Genomic DNA, 18,502 nt, shown 5'->3' on the forward strand with positions numbered 1-18,502 from the left:
AAGAGGGCAGTTGGAGCCTGGGGTTAGCGGACTTGGGGTTAAAGCTCCCCTTTCCCCTCCTACGTGTGCGAGTCACCTCCTTCTTTGGGGCTCTGTTTTCTCATCTGTGAAGTGAGGCTAATGGCGGTACTCTCCTAACAGAGTCATTTTGAGGATTAAATCACCCAGACCAGAGCCTGGTCCAAGGCAGTGCTCAAGCAGTGTTAGCTATCATTGATCATATGGGAGTTTTGCAGGGTCCTGTGTCCCCCCCCCCCCCAGACAGCTTACACCATTCATACCTGTTCCAGATATATTGGGGGGCCTTATTAAATTAAATGGACTGTAATAAATTATGCCCTTAGTCGGTCCATCTGAAGGCTGGGACTAATTCTTACTTCCTAGCAGTTAGGATTAAATGCTGCATGGGGCTGGGGCCGCTGGGCAGTTGTTAGGCTCACTCACTAGGTAAGTGAACCGGGGTTGGAAGTACCGGTCTAGCTTGAAGCCTCGCCGCCATCATGAACGACACAGTAACTATCCGGACCAGGAAGTTCATGACTAACCGACTACTTCAGCGGAAACAGATGGTCATTGATGTTCTTCACCCTGGAAAGGCAACGGTACCTAAGACAGAAATTCGGGAAAAACTAGCCAAAATGTACAAGACCACACCAGATGTCATATTTGTGTTTGGATTCAGAACCCATTTTGGTGGTGGCAAGACAACCGGCTTTGGCATGATTTATGATTCTTTGGATTGTGCAAAGAAAAATGAACCCAAACACAGACTTGCAAGACACGGCCTGTATGAGAAGAAAAAGACATCAAGAAAACAGCGAAAGGAACGTAAGAACAGAATGAAGAAAGTCAGGGGGACTGCAAAAGCCAACGTTGGTGCTGGCAAAAAGTGAGCTGGAGATTGGACAACAGAAGGAGTAAAGATGCTGCAGTGGCTTTATCTGTGGTGGTTGTGCAGATTTTTCATGAGAGGATCAATAAACTAAGAATGTTAATAAAAAAAAAAAGAAAGAAAGAAAGTACCGGTCTAGTGTTTACTACCAAAGTCTGGTTGGCATATATGTGCAACACAGATGTGGCTGTGTTCCCCTAAAACTATTTACAGAAACATGAGTTGGGCCTCTATTCTATAACTACACTAAATTCTCTTGTAGATCATCTGCCAATTCTCTAGTGTCTTCCAGGCAGAGAGTAGTTAGTAATCTGTAGATAGCAGACCTCCAAATTCCCTTGTTCTTTTTTTTTTTTAAGATTTTATTTATTTATTTGGGAGAGAGAGAATGAGAGATAGAGAGCACGAGAGGGAAGAGGGTCAGAGGCAGAAGCAGACTCCCTGCTGAGCAGGGAGCCCGATGTGGGACTCGATCCTGGGACTCCAGGATCATGACCTGAGCCGAAGGCAGTCACTTAACCAACTGAGCCACCCAGGCGCCCCAAATTCCCTTGTTCTAACTCTGGTTTCTTTCCTTGCCTAATATTCTCAGCTGAGACCCCTGGTACCATGTTAGATATTTAACAGTGACAATAGGTAGCCTTTTCTTTTGTTCAGGATTTCCAACCTTTCAGAGTTTTCCGATTGAATAGGAGGCTGGCTTTTTGGCTGAGAGGTATCTAATGTTAAAGAGGTATCCATTCGGGGCGCCTGGGAGGCTCATTGGGTTAAGCGTCTGCCTTCGGCTCAGGTCATGATCTCAGGGTCCTGGGATCGAGCCCCGCATCGGGCTCCCTGCTCAGCAGGAAGCCTGCTTCTCCCTCTCCCACTCCCCCTGCTTGTGTTCCCTCTCTCGCTGTCTCTCTCTGTCAAATAAATAAATGAAATCTTAAAAAAAAAAAAGGTATCCATTCATCCTATTGTCTAAGTCAAGAATGGGTGTCTGATTTTGTCAGATGTCTTTTTAGTGTCTATAGATCAAGTGATTTTTATCCCACTAGGATCTATTAACTATAAACCATGAACTTTATCAAATCCGTTATTGTTTAATTATAAAATGTGGGTATATTTCCTTTTCTCTAGAATAGTTTAAATAGCACCGCAATAATGTAGAGTTCCTGATGAGACTGTCTGGGACAGCTACTTTTTTAGGGAATTAGGTCTTTGATAACTTCTATGTAAATTGTTTTGACTTTCTCATCTGGGATTAGGATTAATAAACTACACTTTTAAGCTAAATTGTCGATTTCATCCAGACTTAAACATTCTCTATATGTGCCTTTTTTTTTTTTTTTTTGGGAATTGGCTCTTCCTTTTTTTTCTACTATAAATAATTCTGTAAATATGCTCCTGTGTACTTGGCACCTGCCCCCATATTGGTCTTCCCACTCGATGGGCTAGCATTGGAAACAAACTTCACTTTGCTATTTATATCCTAACAGAGTTTTAAATTAGCTACAGCTGCATTTAAAAAAACCCAGTTCCTAAATATAGTAAAACTCCTAAGTGTACAGTTTGAACTATGACAAATGGTTATGGCCATGTAACCACCACCTCATTAAGTTCTAGATCATGTCATCTCCCCAGAAAGTTCCCTGCACCCCATTATAGTCAGTTTCCCAACTCTCTCCCAGGGCAACCACTGTTCTGATTTTTATCACTTTTGATTACTTTTGCTAGTTCTATAAGTAGAACTGTACAATATGTACTGTGTCTGGTTTCTTTCACTCAGTTGTCTTTGACGTTTTTAAAGGCAAACCTACTTGTGCAGATTAGTAGTATCCACACAAGTCCAGTTCCTCTAGGGGGAGGAATTGGTACTGCCTAATGAAGTATTGATGCTTTGATGGCTACAGGATTCTAGGTTGGGAGCTATTTTCATTCTGTATATTGAAAACAACATTTCATTGTCTCAGGTTTCTCCTGTTGGCTGAAGTCAGCTTCTGGTCTGTTATTCCTTTAAGGGTAACTTTTTTTTTCTTGGCTGCTTTTGAGATGTTTGCTTTTTGTAGATTATATATATATATATAATCCTAAATATATATGTATGTACATATATATGTATGTATATATGTAGATTTCTTTATTCTCGTTTGCATTTGTTGGGCTTCTTGAATCCATGCTTTGGTGTCTGATTATTTGGCACTGATAAAACATCTTATTCAGATTGCTTCTGCTCCATTTTTCTCTTCCTTTGGGACTCCAGATGAATATGTATATGTATATTTTAGATTTTCTCATATCTTCTCTTAACTTTCTTTTGTGTCTTCATGTCACATTCTAGAAAGTTTCTTCAGCCTCTTCTTCTGGGTCACTGATTTTTCTCTTTACGTATATCTAATATGAGAATAAACCCTTCCAGTGAGGCTTTTCACTTTTGGTCATTGCATTTTACCCTCTAGAATGGATTATCAAAAGGACAGATTTGAAAGAAAACAATTTCCAATCTGCCAATTTTCAGACTTGGGTTTTTATCTCCTTGAACAGAAAAGTGATTATTTTACAGTCTACCCTTAGTAGCCGGAGTCTAGTTAGCCTTTCTGTTGTCCGCACTGGTCTTACCTCATGCTCTTTGTTCATGTGTCTGGATTTTGTGTTCTGGACACTGTATTTGAAAAGTGATCCTCTGAGAAATGCAAGTCTAAGGTAACCACATCCAGAGTATTTATTAGCTTCTGCCCGGGGAATTTGAGTCACGAACAATAGAGGAGGACAAAGTTGTTGGATGAAGTTAATCCAACTCCAGAAATTGAGATCTCCTGGGCATTGTGACATGAAGCCCAGCTGCTGCCCATGCAAGGACTGGTTTTCAGCCAACTTACACTCGTTCCCAGAAGTTCTGGACTCAAGTGGGAGGTCTGAGGTTTAAAATCCTGGCTCTCCTGTGGGACCATGGAAGTGACTCATCTTCATGAATCTTCAGTTTTCTCACCTTGAATTGAGGCATCTTCTTATCTAACATATGGAGAAACTGATGCCCAGACAGGGAAGATAGTTCTTGCAACATGCTACAATTGGTGAGTAGGAACTCTAAAATATAACCTAAGCTCTTCAAGCCTGCTTTTACCTGAGATTTCAGTTTTGCAACTTGTGTTGAGGGGTCTATCTTCCCAACACCTTGCTTCCCAAGCACATAGAGGAGACTCTGCAATCCTTATCATACTTACCATAATAAGAAGGAAATATCTGAATTAGGTCAGAGGACTGGGACGCCAGGGGAGGCTGGTACATGGCAAAGGGAAGGAAGGTTGGAGGGCAAGACAGAGCTAGAAGAGCTTGTAGGTTACTAGGAAAAGTGACATCAAAAATTTCTTGCTGTAAAGGGTATACCCATGTGCTGGTGTTGCAAACAAACAGGATACCAGCTTGTTCCTAGCTCATTTCCTATGTTCACTCCTTCTCAGCTTCTACTGTTTGTCAGCCTTTTCAGAGGGCTATTGCTGTCTGCTGGGCTGGCTCTGAGACACTGCTTCTAGCTGTTCTAGAAGGTCCCTGAGTGTGACTTAACAGGTAGATGGTTGGAAGCTGGGGAATACTGAAACCAAGGGTACGTACAAGAGGACTTGAGGAAAGGGTTGGTATACTCCAATACAATTCAGGGACATTATTGCCTTTGTGGGCCAACGTCTTTCACAATAGACTTTTCCTATAGAAAAGACAAGTCTTGGCAGAGGCCTAACTGCCAGGTTTCCTCCTGGCCTTGCCACATACTTCCTTCCTTATTAGAAAATACATTTTGCCAAGAAAATACACTTCTTTCAGGTACTTGCCCTGGCACCTATTTGTTCTTCCATAAGCCTGTCTGAGAGGTCCTCATTCTACCTGCTGTAAGCTGCCTTTCTCCTCCAATGGCTTGTTGGGCCACACTGGCCTCCGGTTTCCCTATGTGATCCTGATTGCTATTTTCTTTGGTCCTAGAGTCCCTGGCTGAGAGCTGGGTAGATGGGGCAGAATCGTGGAACTTTGGTAACATCAAGGACTTCCAGGGCAAGGAGTCCAGTAGTGCCCCTAATCCAGCCTGAACTGGAATTACTGCTTAAATTCTGGGCCCATGTGTGGGTCTAGTGGATACTATGGAGCTGTGACGTCTTTGATTTTGTTATTAAGTTGACACAAGACAAGACCTTTAATATGTGAGAACCCAGCTCTGGAAGAAAGCAGACCACCCCCACCCCCAACTGATAACTTCTTGCCCATTGAAAAGAGATCTTGTCCACCATTGTGACCCTTCCCACCAGCACTCCCCAGGACCAACAGAGATGATAGGCACCACTTTTTGAAAGGCAAAACCACAGGAATCTCTCTTGACCCTTAACTACCCCTCTATGCGATCCAAGTATAGATCCCTCTTGACTTATGAGGGGGTTATGTAATGATAAACCCATTACAAGGTGAGAATGCATTTGATTAATACACCTAAACTAATGAACATCGTAGTTGAGCCTAACCTACCTTAAATATGCTTAGAACACTCACATGAACCTACACCTGGGCAAAATCCTTTAACAGTCTATTTTATAATGAAGTGTTGAATATCTCCTGTAATTTATTGAATACTGTACTGAAGGCGAAAAACAGAAGGGTGTCTGGGTCCGGGATAGTTGTAAGGTGGTTGTTGACCTTCGTGATCGTGGGGCTGAATGGGAGCTGCAGCTCACTACCAGTGCTCAGCGTCACGAGACAGGATCCTCCCACATATCCTGGTCCAGGGATTCAAATTCAAAATTCCAAGTACGGGGGCGCCTGGAGGGCTCCGTCATTAAGCGTCTGCCTTCGGCTCAGGTCATGAGCCCGGGGTCCTGGGATCGCGCCCCACGTCAGGCTCCCTGCTCCGCAGAAAGCCTGCTTCTCCCTCTCCCACTCTTGTGTTCCCTCTCTCGCTGCGTCTCTCTCTGTCAAATAAATAAATAAAGTCTTTAAAAAAAACCAAAATTCCAAGTACAGTTTCTACTGAATGCATATCATTTTTGTACCATTGTAAAGTAAAAAAAAAAAAAAAAATCATAAGCTGAACCATCCTAAATCGGGGGGATGTCTGTATCCGGAAGGACAGCATGACCTACCTACCTGCAGGGTGGAGAGCCCCATGAAAATGACCTTCCTACTTTTAAGGGAGGGAGTTTGGCCAGAACAAAGCTTTTGCTTGTGGAACAAAGGGTTAGCCTAGTAATGAGGGCTTATGTTTGTTTCATTTCTTTCTAAACAGTATGCATGTTCCTAATTCTGGTGACTGAAGGTCTTTGTATCACTGTTGACGAGAGGTTGGCACCCTAAGTCAAGACGTCGTCCTGTGGCTGCATCTGGTCATTGCTCCATCTTCTATAGCCAAGTCCTCAGTTATGGCTCCTCTCTTCATGGACTCGGCAATATCCCCATGGTTGTGTCTCTCCTACTAGTTACCTAGGTGCTGAGCACTGTGCTAACGATCTCGTGATGAAGGCTGCCCTGGGGAGATCCTGAACAAGGAACTGTATTAAGTGTTATTCAGGGGAAGTACTAGATGCTCTGGGAATATCACAAGCTGACTGAACATGGTCAGAAGAGGTTGGGCAGAGTGTCCAGTATTTGGGTTCTTTCAGGCCTTAAAAAGGTGTTTCTTAGGTCCTACCCGTCATTTTGACTTCTCTTCAGAGGAAAGGGCTGTTTGAATGTTAGAAGTTCTCAAAGCAGAGTCTCAGGAACTCGTTAGAACTGAAAATTCCCAGCCCCCACCTACTGAATGAAAGTCTGGCAATGAGGCCTCGCCATCTGTGTCCCTAAAAGTCCTCAGGTGATGCTGGTGAAGTCTGAAGTTCAAGAACCATGTATCGTGCCCATGGTTACTAGTGATGCATGTCTAAGGTGGCCGTCCCAGCGAGCAGGTTGAAAGCATTTATAAGGAAGGGACACAAGGGAGGAGTGGAAGGACCGAGCTTTGAAGATCTGGTACGGCCAACTTAGGAAAAAGAGATAAAAAGAAGGGCTGATGTTCTAGGATAAGGGATGGCAAACTTTTTCCATACAGGGCCAGATGATGAATATTTTAGACCTTGTGAGCCATATGGTCTGTGTCCCAGCTATTGTGACACTCTGCCATTGTGACGAAGAAGCAGCCAGAGGTGATACATAAACCAACAAATGTGACCGCGTTCCCATAAAGCTTTATTTACAAAAAGAGGTAGCTGGATTTGGCCCTTGGGCAGTAGTTTACTAACCTCTGTTCTAGCAGAATAATTTACTGAGGCTTTTTATTTTCTGGGTGTCTGGGTTCTCTCCATCTCTCTCTCTCTCTCTCTCTCTCTCTCTCTCTCTCTCTCTCTCTCTCTCCCCCTCCCCCTCCCTCTCCCTCTCCCTCTCCCCCTCTCCCTCTCCCTCTCCCCTCCCCCTCCCCCTCCCCCTCCCCCTCCCCCTCCCCCTCCCCCTCTCCCTCTCCCTCCGTCTCTCCCTCTCCCTCTGTCTCTCCCTCTGTCTCTCCCTCTCCCTCTCCATCTGTCTCTCCCTCTCCCTCTCCATCTGTCTCTCCCTCTCCCTCTCCATCTGTCTCTCCCTCTCCCTCTCCATCTGTCTCTCCCTCTCCCTCTCCATCTGTCTCTCTGTCTTCAAGATCCCTTTTTCTTAGAACCCTGTAAAGCAGGAATTGCTCTAATTGAGGCCCAGGGTGGAGCCTCCAGAGCCTACCTGTTCAGTTTCCCCTTTTTCTCAAAGTGGGTCCTAACGCTTTTTCTCAGGACACATTTTAATGTCACTGAAGTACAGGGCTCCAGTGTCTGGGCTTGGGGCCACTTAAGCATTGCCCTTGAATGAATCGGTAATTCTTCCTGAACCGACATGGGCCTGTACCCCATGCGTGGAAGTAGGAGGAGGCAGTGAGGAGCTGGAGATCAGGCCTGGACCGGAGGGTCAAGGAGAGTCTCCTTTGCTACAGTGCATGGTTTCCCTCTCTCTCTCTCTGCAGGTTCCAGCTAGCCTGCTGAGGCCGAGACAAAGACCCAGAGCATGAGTCACCAATCAGACACCATCCATCTGCCCTGTGGTCAGATGAGGGGTCAGGGCCTCGGCAGCCAGGGCACCCACACCCGGCCCCTGGAGATGATGCTGCACTTGCGGCAGACCATCGAGAAGCATATCATGCAGTTGGTCACCAGGCACCAGCAGCAGGATCTGGTGCTGGGGGACCAAAGGCATCATCAGGCCACCGGGGAGCAGGAAGCCCTCCTGGGCAATTTAGTGTCCCAGTTGATCAGCCTCCTACGGTCTGGGGCCACGGGTGGCCTGGGGCTCCAACCGTCCTACCCTGCCCTGGATGTGAGGGGTGATGTCGGAGGTGGGCAGGAGGCCCAATCATCCGGGCAGCCTGACCAGCCAGTTCACCAACTGAAGGATCCCGAAGCGACATTTGTCAGCCAGCACCTGTCCAACCGTGGGATCGAAATCTCTGCCTCATACCAGGCCAATTTACAGGACTACAGGATTTACCAAGCAGACAAATACCATGAGGACACGAACCCCCTGGTGAGGATGGGGGGCGGGGGGAGACACCTCCTCGAGGGCCCCGATCACTAGGATTTACTGAGTCCTGTGCCAAGTACTGGGCTCTCTCTCACTCTTCCTAGTGCCATGAAGTAGACACTATTGTCATCTTAAGAGATAAGGGAATGGGCACAGGAGCAAGGTGACAATGCCAAGAAAGTTAAGGGCTGTGTCTGGGTCCTCCCCACGCCCTCTTCCTCGTGCTTTCCCTCAGTCCCTGCTCTTGCCCACTAGGTCACAGTGGTCACGGTGCTAAGCAAACCCGCGCTCACGGAACTGAGTCTAGTTGCTGAGTGTTGTCTGGCACTGGGGAAAGGAACATTGTTAATAACAACCTGGGAGAAGTAAGGGGAGGCCTGATTGGGTGGTCTGAGGAGTCTTAAAGGCGAGGCCTGATTGGGTGATCTGAAGAGTCTTAAAGGCTGAATCAGCCAACCATGTGGTAGGGGTGGTCTTCCAGGTAGGAGGAGCTGCAGGTGTGAAAGCTTTAACGTGGGAAGGGCCTGGCGTGATGGGGAAACGAGGCTCCCGAGGCTAGATTGGGGAACATGAGTGACGTGACGAGAGTTATGAGGTGTTAGGATGGTGAGGTTAGGATAGGGAGCCAGCGAGAGGCTCCCAGCAGGAGCGGTTCACAACGGCTCTCTAGCCAGAGGGTGGAGGACAGCCCGAATCATACCTTCTTTTCTGTTTCTAGCTAAGTGATATGTGGTCAATGGTCATAGGCTTTTTCTGGGAACCGACTGAGTCCTGCATCTCCACTGGACTCTGAGGAACCATATCTCCTCCAGTAACTCGAAGGGGCCTCACATTGATGTGGAAGTAGCAGAGGTGGGCGTGAGCCAGGCCCCGGGGCCAGGCAGATGGCGTTCTGCCCATCCCCGAGGTCACAGGGCTAGTGGGGCAGTCCACATTTTGGAGTCTCCCTCTCTTAAAGTGAGGATCATAATAGAACCTCCTTCTCAGGAGTTGTGAGAAGTAAGGCCACTGCATGAGGCACTGAGTCTAAGGTCTGGCACGTAGTAAGAACTCAGTGACTGCTTTCGGGTGTAGAAGTACTGTGTGGCTCTAAAGGGGGAAATTGCAAGCCGTATGATTTTTGAATCTGTGGCAACTTTTCTAACACTTGAAGCTGTTAGATAAGGAGTGAACTGCCTCGTGGGGCAGTGAGATTTCCATTTGAAATAATCTAAGATGAGTCCTTACTAGAATGTTTAAGGAGGTCCCTAGAGGGCAGGGCAAGTGGACTGATTGATTCCTTCCATCTCCAGGGCTTCATTAACCTTGGCATCAGTGAGAATAAGCTCTGCCTTGATCTGATGACTGAAAGGGTAAGCCAAGTCTTGGGCCATGCTGGGACCCACCATCGGGTCCAGTCCCCCTAGACTGTTTCTTAGCATGCGGTAGATACAGGAATGGGACTTAGGAGTTTAGGGAAGGGAGTGGGGAAACAGCTTCTCAAATAACACATCTGACCTCCTGGCTTGCTGTGTTTAGGGGTGTATGGGTATATGGTGGGTAGGCTGCCAAGGGAGACTCTGGCCCAAGTGTTGGGTTCTGGAGGTCATCCAGCGCTCCTCAGTGAATTCTCTTTGTGTATCCTATGACAAGGAGATTGGGGGCTCCATTCACGAAGGGGCACGTGGCATGTTTCCCTATTCTTCTTCCATAAGGCCCTGGGTTGTAGGGCAAACACCCATATGCATCCTAGCAGTAGGATGAGGCTGGTTGGTCTTCCCTGGTCTGGCTGTCCTCATGCTGTTTGTCAACAGTTGAGTCAGAGTGATATGAACGTCACTGAGGATGTCCTGCTGCAGTATTCTGATTGGTCAGGGCAACCATTGTAAGTAATTTCCAGATCTAAAGTCTCATGGCCCCCAGACGCCTATTCTCAGGGAGGGAAGGACCCAGGGCACCAGATTCTTGGTTGGCTACCTCCCTATTTCTCTGGTAACAACTGCTAGAAAATGTCTAGAGTGAAACCGCCTCAGGAGGGAGCCCGGTGTAGTAGAAATAGCACTGCCCTGTATTCAGAAGGCCTGAGGTCTCATCCAAACTCTCACACCTATTGTCTGCATCACCTGGAGAGTTGATGGCATCAGCCAGTAGCCCTGTGATACGAGGTTGGATGCCTTGCTCTTTGGAAAAGACTGTAGACCTTGAATAAGGACAGGCCCCTGGGCCTGGGCACCACAAAGTCTCTCTGGGTCTACCCACAGCCTGTGGGAAGAGGTGGCCCGGTTCCTGACCTACCACTGCAAGGTACCTGCTCAGCTCGATCCAGAAAATGTGAGTCCGTTTCCAAGCCTCACTGCCACCCTGGTAGAGGACTGTGTTCTTGGGGGACTCGCTGCATTTTCTAGAACCAGCAGAGACCCTAGGGCCAGGGCAGAGCCAAGGCCAATGGGTCACAGAAGAGGAGGTTCCTGGTGCCTGTCCCTTCTTAGGGGGAGGGAGACAAAGGGGCTAGACCTTCGTACATGGGGATTCGTTTTTGACTTCTGCCTTCTGTGCATCTTCAGGTAGTTGTTCTAAATGGTTGCTCCTCTATATTCTCCACACTGGCCATGGTTCTGTGTGATCCAGGTGGTAAGTCAGTGGGCTCTGCTTTCCCTCAGGAAAAGAGCAGCTCATGGGCACTGGTCCTTAGGGAAGAAGAATATCTTGACTCAGAGGCCTTTGCCCTAAAGTGTTGGAACTTCTACCCTGCTTAGAACATCTTCCTACTATTTCCAAAGGAGTGACAGATTTGGGTCCCCATTTAATATGGAAGGAAAACATGGGACAGTCCTCAAGGAGGTATGCCTCAGAAAGAGTGACAATTGGAGCCAACTTATTATATTATTAGCTGGGCTTCTGGACTCAACACCAGTACAGAGAAGCCCTGGCAAACTAGCTTAGAGCAGTTAGATTTCCTAACTCTTGTGTCCTCCTCTGCCCACCCCCCAAAGGCAAATTAGTTCTAGATCAAATAAGGCCGAGGGATCTGTTCTCAGTCTCCCTCCTAACAACATCCAGACAAGAGTCTCCGGTCTTAATGAGCTCTCGCTCCATAGAAGGAAGTTACCCAGATGGCCAGTTTCACTCAGAGGAGTAGGTGCTTGGTTAACTCATCCGTGAGGCCAAAGGAAGGGGAAGGAAAGAACCCAGGAGCTCACCAGGTGCAGGTAGCCTGGGCCATGCAGAGAGATGAGTGCTCTCTCTTGGCGCAGACCTCAGCCTCTCATGTTTGGACGGGAGCTGGTGAGACCTGCTGGATGACTTGTGCTCTACCTGCTAGCAAGCCCGTTTGGGTTTGTAACCTTGATTCGGAGCCATTCCTAGCAATATTCTTCCCCTTCTCCTTCTCTAGTGTTTCCCCACATAAGGTTTATAAGAATGTAACTTTTATAGAGCCTGAGGCCAAAAATTAAGCCCCAAGTAGGAGGGATTGCCAAACTAACCTTCTCTGTCTGTAGTGTTGCTACTGGCCTGTGGGGGGGGGGGGGGCACGGCTGGCAGGTTCTGCCTGAGACCCTCCCCCCCCACTGACCATGTTGTCTCCCTGTGCTTCCAGAGGCCTTGCTGACCCCCACCCCCTTCTATGGCGTCTTCGTCTTTAGTTCCCAGCTGTATTCGAAAGTTGAGCTGATTCTCGTCCACCTGGACAGTGAGGTCAGAATGGGGCCCCTTCCCCTGCTTCGCCGCCCCCCCCCGCAGGCAATGGACCATTCTAAGGGCATTTGGAAGGGGTAGGGGACCTCGTTCTCCTCCCATATAAGTGACAGTGGGGGGAGGATGGGGAAATTAGGGCAAGGAGGGCATGTGGGACGGCAGGCCTGGGTGTGAGGTGTTGGGCGGTGTGTAGAGGAGCGAGGGACCAGGGCTTAGAAGCTTCCAGGTAGGTGGTGCTCAGGCAGAGTGTTTGCCTCCAGAGCACGGATGCGAACCCCCACCCGTTCAAGCTCACCGTGGACAAGCTGGAGCAAGCTCTGCTTGAGGCGACGCTTACAGTAAGGAGGGACCCATGTCTTCGGGGTGGGCGCTGCTGCCCCTGAGAGGGGCTGGGTCCGGAGATCTGGGACAGTGTTCTCAACAAGGTGTTGTGGGCTCCTTCGGAAGGGGCGGTGTCCCAGGGGCATGTCCCCCTAGGAGCCCTGAGCCCCTGTCTCTGGGGGCAGCCCCCAGAGCTCCTCCTTGCTCCCCCTCTGTGGGCGCTAAGAGAGCTGAATGTTCCAGATCCTACCTAAGTTGCTGAGACCCCAACTAAAGGCCTCGGGGAGGGGATGTGTCCAAAACTGGGTATCCTGACTTGACCTTTGGCTGAACTTGAGGTAGACGTGAGGGACCTATTTTGTTCACCTCAGTGATGTTTTGGGGGGTTTTGTTTAATTTTGGGGTTTTTTGATTTTCTGTTTTTTGTTTTTTTTTTTAGGGGAAAAAGGTCAGAGGTCTCGTGCTAATCAACCCTCAGAATCCTCTGGGGGATGTCTACTGCCGAGATTCACTGAAAGAATACCTGGAATTTGCCAAGAGGTAGGTGTTTCACCCCTTGAGACTACACCAAGTCCCTGAACAAGGTTCCTAGAAGTCAGAACCAGACGTAATTTACCCCAATATTTTTACTGCATAGTATACTTTGCAAAGCTATGTACAACTCACTGAAATTGAAGTGAAAAAAATGCACCCACATGCTTCAACTGAATGTTTTTTGCTATTTTGCCTTTTTTTTTTGGCCCAGGTACAGACACCTACGTAACACTTGTGATCTGGTGTTTTTGCTTTTCCTCCTCTTGTCATGTAACCACTTTCTCCCAGCATCCGTTTCCCAACTGCCCGGCCTGAGGTACTGAGGCATCCAAACTCTCAGACCCTGTGGGGTGAAGGTGTGTCCCCAGAGAACTCCCACGGACATGTTAACATCAGTTCTCTCTGGAGTCTTGAAATAGCCCACTTCGTTAGGGGGTGCTAACCTCCCATTTTCTAGAAGAATCACACTTACCCAAATTTCATAACTCTAGTCCAGACCAATTCATGGCAGAGGGACAAGAGGAAGAACGCTGGACGTGTGTGGGCTGGAACTTGACAGAACTGGGTTCAGATCCCAGCTCAAGCACCTGCTAATTGAGGAAACTGACTTTGTCTCAGAAACGGTTTCTTCATCCATAAAATGGAGATACCAGCACTGCTTCGGAGGGCTGTTGGGAGAAAAAACACGGTGACCTGCGTTAGCACTTAGCCCACTTAATGCCACTATTCAATCAGGACCCTGGGTGGGAGCTCCTGACTATACCAGATATAAAACTCTTTGGGACGCGCAGCCCTCCTCATTGCATTGGTCTCTGCTTGACGGCCGAAGGGTTAGATGTTCTGTGGAGTGTCTTTGGGTCCTGTTCCTTCCTACCCACCCCCGAGCCAGGTCTAAGGTGTACGCCCCTTCGACCTTACCATGCCCCTTGGAAGGGTTGGATGGGCAGCCAGAGCAGGAAGAGTATCTGAACTGTATCCAGAGAAGCCCATGAAAGAAAGAGAGTTGAGATGAGAGAGAACCTAGATAATGTTCTCCCTCTTTTGCCCAACCTGCAGGTACAACCTACATGTGATTATGGATGAGATTTACATGCTGTCTGTGTTTGATGAATCCATCACGTTCCACAGCATTCTGAGCATGGAAAGGTGAGTTTGTTGGCCTCAGCTGGAGTCTGGAATGCAAGCCATGAGGTTCCTGCTTTTGCAGGGTGTGTTCATGGGCCATAAACTTAACTGGCTCTGTGCTAGGAACTGGGGCCAAGTGCCACCGGGAGTGTGAAAATGAGCAAAGCATCCTCTTTCCTCCCAAGTGTCTTTTTGCAATGCTGTTTTGTACATGAGATAACTTGAAGGCAAGGTAGAAAGTGCACTATCACACGTCTCCATAGAGCCCCACAGAAGGTCAGGGTAGGAACTTCTTTATAAGTAGTGCCTAGGGAAAGAAGAGAAATAGGCAAGAACTTTCTTTTGTTTTTTTTTTTTAAAGATTTTATTTATCCGTTCATGAGAGACAGAGAGAGAGAGGCAGAGGCAGAGGGAGAAGCAGGCTCCCCGCCGAGCAGGGAGCCCAACGCGGGACTCGATCCCGGGACCCTGGGATCATGATCCGAGCCGAAGGCAGACGCTTAACTGACTGAGCCACCCAGGCATCCCAAGGCCAGAACTTTCTTTCTTTTTTTTTTTTTTAATTTTTTAAAAATTTTATTTATTTATTTCAGAGAGAGAGAGAATGAGAGATAGAAAGCACAAGAGGGAAGAGGGTCAGAGGGAGAAGCAGACTCCCCGCCAAGCAGGGAGCCCGATGCGGGACTCGATCCCGGGACTCCAAGATCATGACCTGAGCCAGGTCATGAACTTTCTTAAGGGTAGCATGTGGCCTAAATACGATCCCAGCAGCCAAAGCAAGGCAAGGCCATGCCCGGCAGAAGGAAGAGCTCTACCCGAAGTGGGGCAGTTAGAAATAGGTGAGCACATTTTAGAAACGGTGGGTGGCCCACGTGTGTGAAGAGCTGATTGCCAAGAAGGTGGCTTATGGACCAGCTGCAGGAAGGCTCTGAGCCAGGCCGAGGGGCCTGGGCTTCATTCAGTGGGCACTTGGGATCTGTCCCATCTGGTTCCCCAAGGATACCTTTTGCTGACTCCCTGGCTGTTAACTGGGGCAACTGTTTCTTGAACTTTGGGCCCCATAGGCTCTTATGTCTAGGAAGGACCTCAAGTCCGTTTTCCTCTCTTGCCCTCATTGACCCCAAGTTTTCATCCTTTCAATATGTCTTTATAATCTTGATTGTACTATCTCCTCTCCAGTTTGCCTGACCCCAACAGGACCCATGTGATCTGGGGCACCAGTAAGGTGAGCCCCAGCTTCCCATCTTTGGGTAGGAAAGGAAAGGGGGCCAGGAGGTGGGCAAACCAGGTATTCCTCCCCCTACTTCTTTCCCTCTAGGATTTCGGCATCTCTGGCTTCCGCTTTGGTGTTCTTTACACACACAACAAGGAGGTGGCCTCTGCCGTGAGCTCTTTTGGCTATCTCCACGGTGTCTCTGGCATCATCCAGTACAAGCTGTGTCGGCTGCTTCAGGACCGAGGTAGGCAGCGAGTCCCATCCCTGGGATCGTGGCTAGGCCTCATGGCCATGGGGGAGTTCCTGGGTCCGCTTGGGCCGCTGACATACCTCTAATCCACTGAGACCCTGTTCGCGGTCTCGGGTTTGATGGTGGCAGGACCAGAAGGTTGACATGCCTCTAATCCACGGAGACCCTGTTCGCTGTCTCGGGTTTGATGGTGGCAGGACCGGAAGGCTGCCATACCTCTAATCCACTGAGACCCTGTTCGCGGTCTCGGGTTTGATGGTGGGAGGACCGGAAGTTTGAAGGCAGGGAGGGCTGTAGCTCAGCTCATGCAGTAGGGCACAGAGACAAGACGTAGCTGCTGGCCTAAAACACAGATGGGCTTTCATGTTCGGGAGCTGGTGCTGTGCCTGGAAAGGCAAATTGTTCTCTGAGGCTTGAAAGACAGAAACCAGTCTTAATGCAAAGTCAGTTTTCCCTCCCCAATGCCTGGCTTGCTTTAGGCAAAGATGACCCAAAAATGCCACGACTCCTTGAATAGGACTTGACTTCATCTTCCAAGGTGGCCAAAGGAGAGCTGCCATTTGGGCAAGTGGGTGTGGCTAGATCTATGGTGCCTGCATTCAGTTTCCTCCATGGATCACAAGTGAATCCCGGCTTTAGAGGAGACCTCCCCCAACCCAACCCCCTCTATTTAATGCCATTGCCCAAACTTAGATAAGGCCCCCTTTCTTTAATTCCCTATAACAGAGCAGATGCCAGGCTGGAGGATTTAAATTAAAAGCTGGGATATAATGATACAAATTAATGTAATTTGATAATCTGGTTTAGAAACAATTTGCTTTCAGCTTTGGCAGGGGGAAAGGGGTCGATAGGAGAAATCCAACCAGATGGCTCCGTGCATGGTGCCAGGCCCTCTGATATGTGGCAGAAACCAGGTTCTTAGCCCTTTGGACACGAGTTCTCCACCTTGGACACATGGGAATTATCTGGGGAGCTTAACGCTGATATGTGGGCTCTATCCCCAAAGATTCTGGTTTAGATGATCTGGAGGTATAACCTGGGCATCGGGACTTTTAAAAAGCTCCCCAAGTGATTCTAATGTGCTGCCAGTGCTTAGAACACCTGGGCTAAGGGCCTCCCCAAGCATATCTAGGTTTCTCGAAGTCCACTGTGTGAGGCTCTGAGTATCTGCCCAGTTGGCAACAGCAGCATCTATCCCACTTTGGGGGCGCCCCAACTCTTTGTATCAGAACATTCCTACTGGACTATTGAGAAGGTGTGCTGGGTATGGCTACCGTCAGCCCAGATATAACACAGAGCCCGTCTTGGATAGAAAGAGCTGGTACAAAGCCCAGAGAGGGAGCCTTTGATAAGGCTGCAGATCTCTGCCACCAGACCCGTGATGGCTATCTTCTCCCTACCCGTCCAGAGTGGATTGATGGAGTGTACCTGCCCACTTACCGCTCCCGGCTGCAGAGAGCTCACAGATACATCACTAGGAAGTTGAAGGCATTGGGGATCCCTTTTCTCAACCGTGGCTCTGGCCTCTACGTCTGGATCAACTTGAAAGTGGTGAGCTCTGGGAATGGGGTGTGGTATTCTTGGGCAGCCCTGCCTGATGCGTCTTTGGCTCAGCCCTGCCCTTCGGCCTTGCCTAGTACCTGGATCCATGCACCTTTGAGGAGGAGCTGCTGCTCTGTCCACGCTTCCTGGATAACAAGCTGATCTTGTCCCAAGGCAAGACCTACATGTGTAATGAGCCTGGCTGGTTCCGCACCGTCTTTGCGGATAGGCCCTCCGGCTAAAGCAAGGTGAGTGGTCCCGACCTCCCCCCGCCCCCAACCTGGCGTCCTTCAAAGATGCCCCATCAACTCCTCTATCGCCCAATTCCTGGATCTTCTCTTTTTTTGGCCTTCAGCAGCCTGTAGCGCCAGGCCCTGCTGTGACATCTGTTTCTACCTTCACGTCCTTGAGCTCCTTCGCAAACAGGAACCCATAGATAGGCCCGTGAAGAACACCGTACCCTTTGGGTATCTGTTCTGTGGCTGCATTGAACAGGCCATGGGGTCTATCCACTAAGAAGAAGTGGTACACTGCCCTTTGGGGCTAGTGGTTCGGCAGGGGAGATAGACCAGTAGGGCCGTGAGGGGTTCCTGTCCATTATACGGCGGAGTTCAGAGTCTCCTCTGAAGGTTTTGGAGAATCTGACCTTCATTTTGCCAATTTTCTATTGTGTCTCGCCACGTGCCAGATACTGTTCTACCCCTGGGAATAGACCCATTAATGAGAACATTTATGTCACGGAAATACCTTTTGGAGAACGGACTGAGCAAATAGAGGCAGATAGAAAATCTGATGAGGCCAAGGCCACGAGCCAGGTTACGGGATTTGATATGAGAGCTGAAGGTGTCTGGCAGGCAGATGCTGGGATAGTGAAGCTTCATGAGAGCAGGTAGACTTGGAAATCCATCCCAAAGAAGGGAGGACTGAACGTCAGCATCCCTGAGCGAGGGGCTCTGTGGTGGTCTGCCAGGCTCTGGGGTTGTCTGGGGCCCACCCACAAACCCACTAAATCTTCATTTCTCTCCCTGTTTGGACCCTCTAGCCATGTATTGGTTCTACCAGGTGCTGGAGGAGCAGAAGTGGGGTCTGAGAGTGAAGCAACCGGAGAGCGCACAGAAAGAGTAAGTGGTCTGCCTCCCACCCAGTGGCTGCAGCCAGTCACGTGCTCAGGGACTCCCTGAGGTCAGCCTCTGGGCCAGAAGCCTGGGGTTTGGGCCTGGTGTTGTGACTGAACCAACAGTGGGCTCCTCCGGGAATGGGCTCCTCTGACCCCAGTCATCAACCTTCTCCAGCTGAGCATCTGTCGCTTTGGAAGCTTTGCATCTTTTTAGTCTTTGCTAGCCATGTGTGTGTATGTGAAATGTTTTTATGGGGGTTGGGGTGGGGGCTTGCTGGGTCCCGATTTTGATGGTTTTATTTT

The 18,502-nt window shown here is 48.9% G+C and overlaps 1 protein-coding gene across 1 annotated transcript; it reads left to right on the forward strand.

Moving 5' to 3' along the window:
- Positions 1 to 7,871: 7,871 nt before the first annotated feature.
- ACCSL (1-aminocyclopropane-1-carboxylate synthase homolog (inactive) like) lies at positions 7,872 to 18,457 on the forward strand. The gene is made up of 14 exons (XM_027577878.2): positions 7,872 to 8,422; positions 9,712 to 9,771; positions 10,213 to 10,283; positions 10,660 to 10,729; positions 10,963 to 11,029; positions 11,997 to 12,094; positions 12,355 to 12,432; positions 12,855 to 12,955; positions 14,006 to 14,095; positions 15,254 to 15,299; positions 15,393 to 15,534; positions 16,949 to 17,091; positions 17,178 to 17,319; positions 18,125 to 18,457. The coding sequence occupies exons 1-14, from the start codon at positions 7,907 to 7,909 to the stop codon at positions 18,205 to 18,207; spliced, it is 1,707 nt and encodes a 568-aa protein (XP_027433679.2). The 5' UTR covers positions 7,872 to 7,906; the 3' UTR covers positions 18,208 to 18,457.
- The last annotated feature ends 45 nt before the right edge of the window (positions 18,458 to 18,502 follow it).

The sequence above is a fragment of the Zalophus californianus genome, chromosome 11, assembly GCF_009762305.2.
Source record: "Zalophus californianus isolate mZalCal1 chromosome 11, mZalCal1.pri.v2, whole genome shotgun sequence".
Taxonomy (NCBI): domain Eukaryota; kingdom Metazoa; phylum Chordata; class Mammalia; order Carnivora; family Otariidae; genus Zalophus; species Zalophus californianus.

Bases quoted from the DNA above. Each gene is read 5' to 3' on its own strand.
- ACCSL (XM_027577878.2), top strand. From the start codon at position 7,907: ATGAGTCACCAATCAGACACCATCCATCTGCCCTGTGGTCAGATGAGG. The intron at 10,730-10,962 runs GTGAGTCCGTTT...GTGCATCTTCAG, and splicing joins CTCAGCTCGATCCAGAAAAT to GTAGTTGTTCTAAATGGTTG. The intron at 14,096-15,253 runs GTGAGTTTGTTG...TCTCCTCTCCAG, and splicing joins AGCATTCTGAGCATGGAAAG to TTTGCCTGACCCCAACAGGA.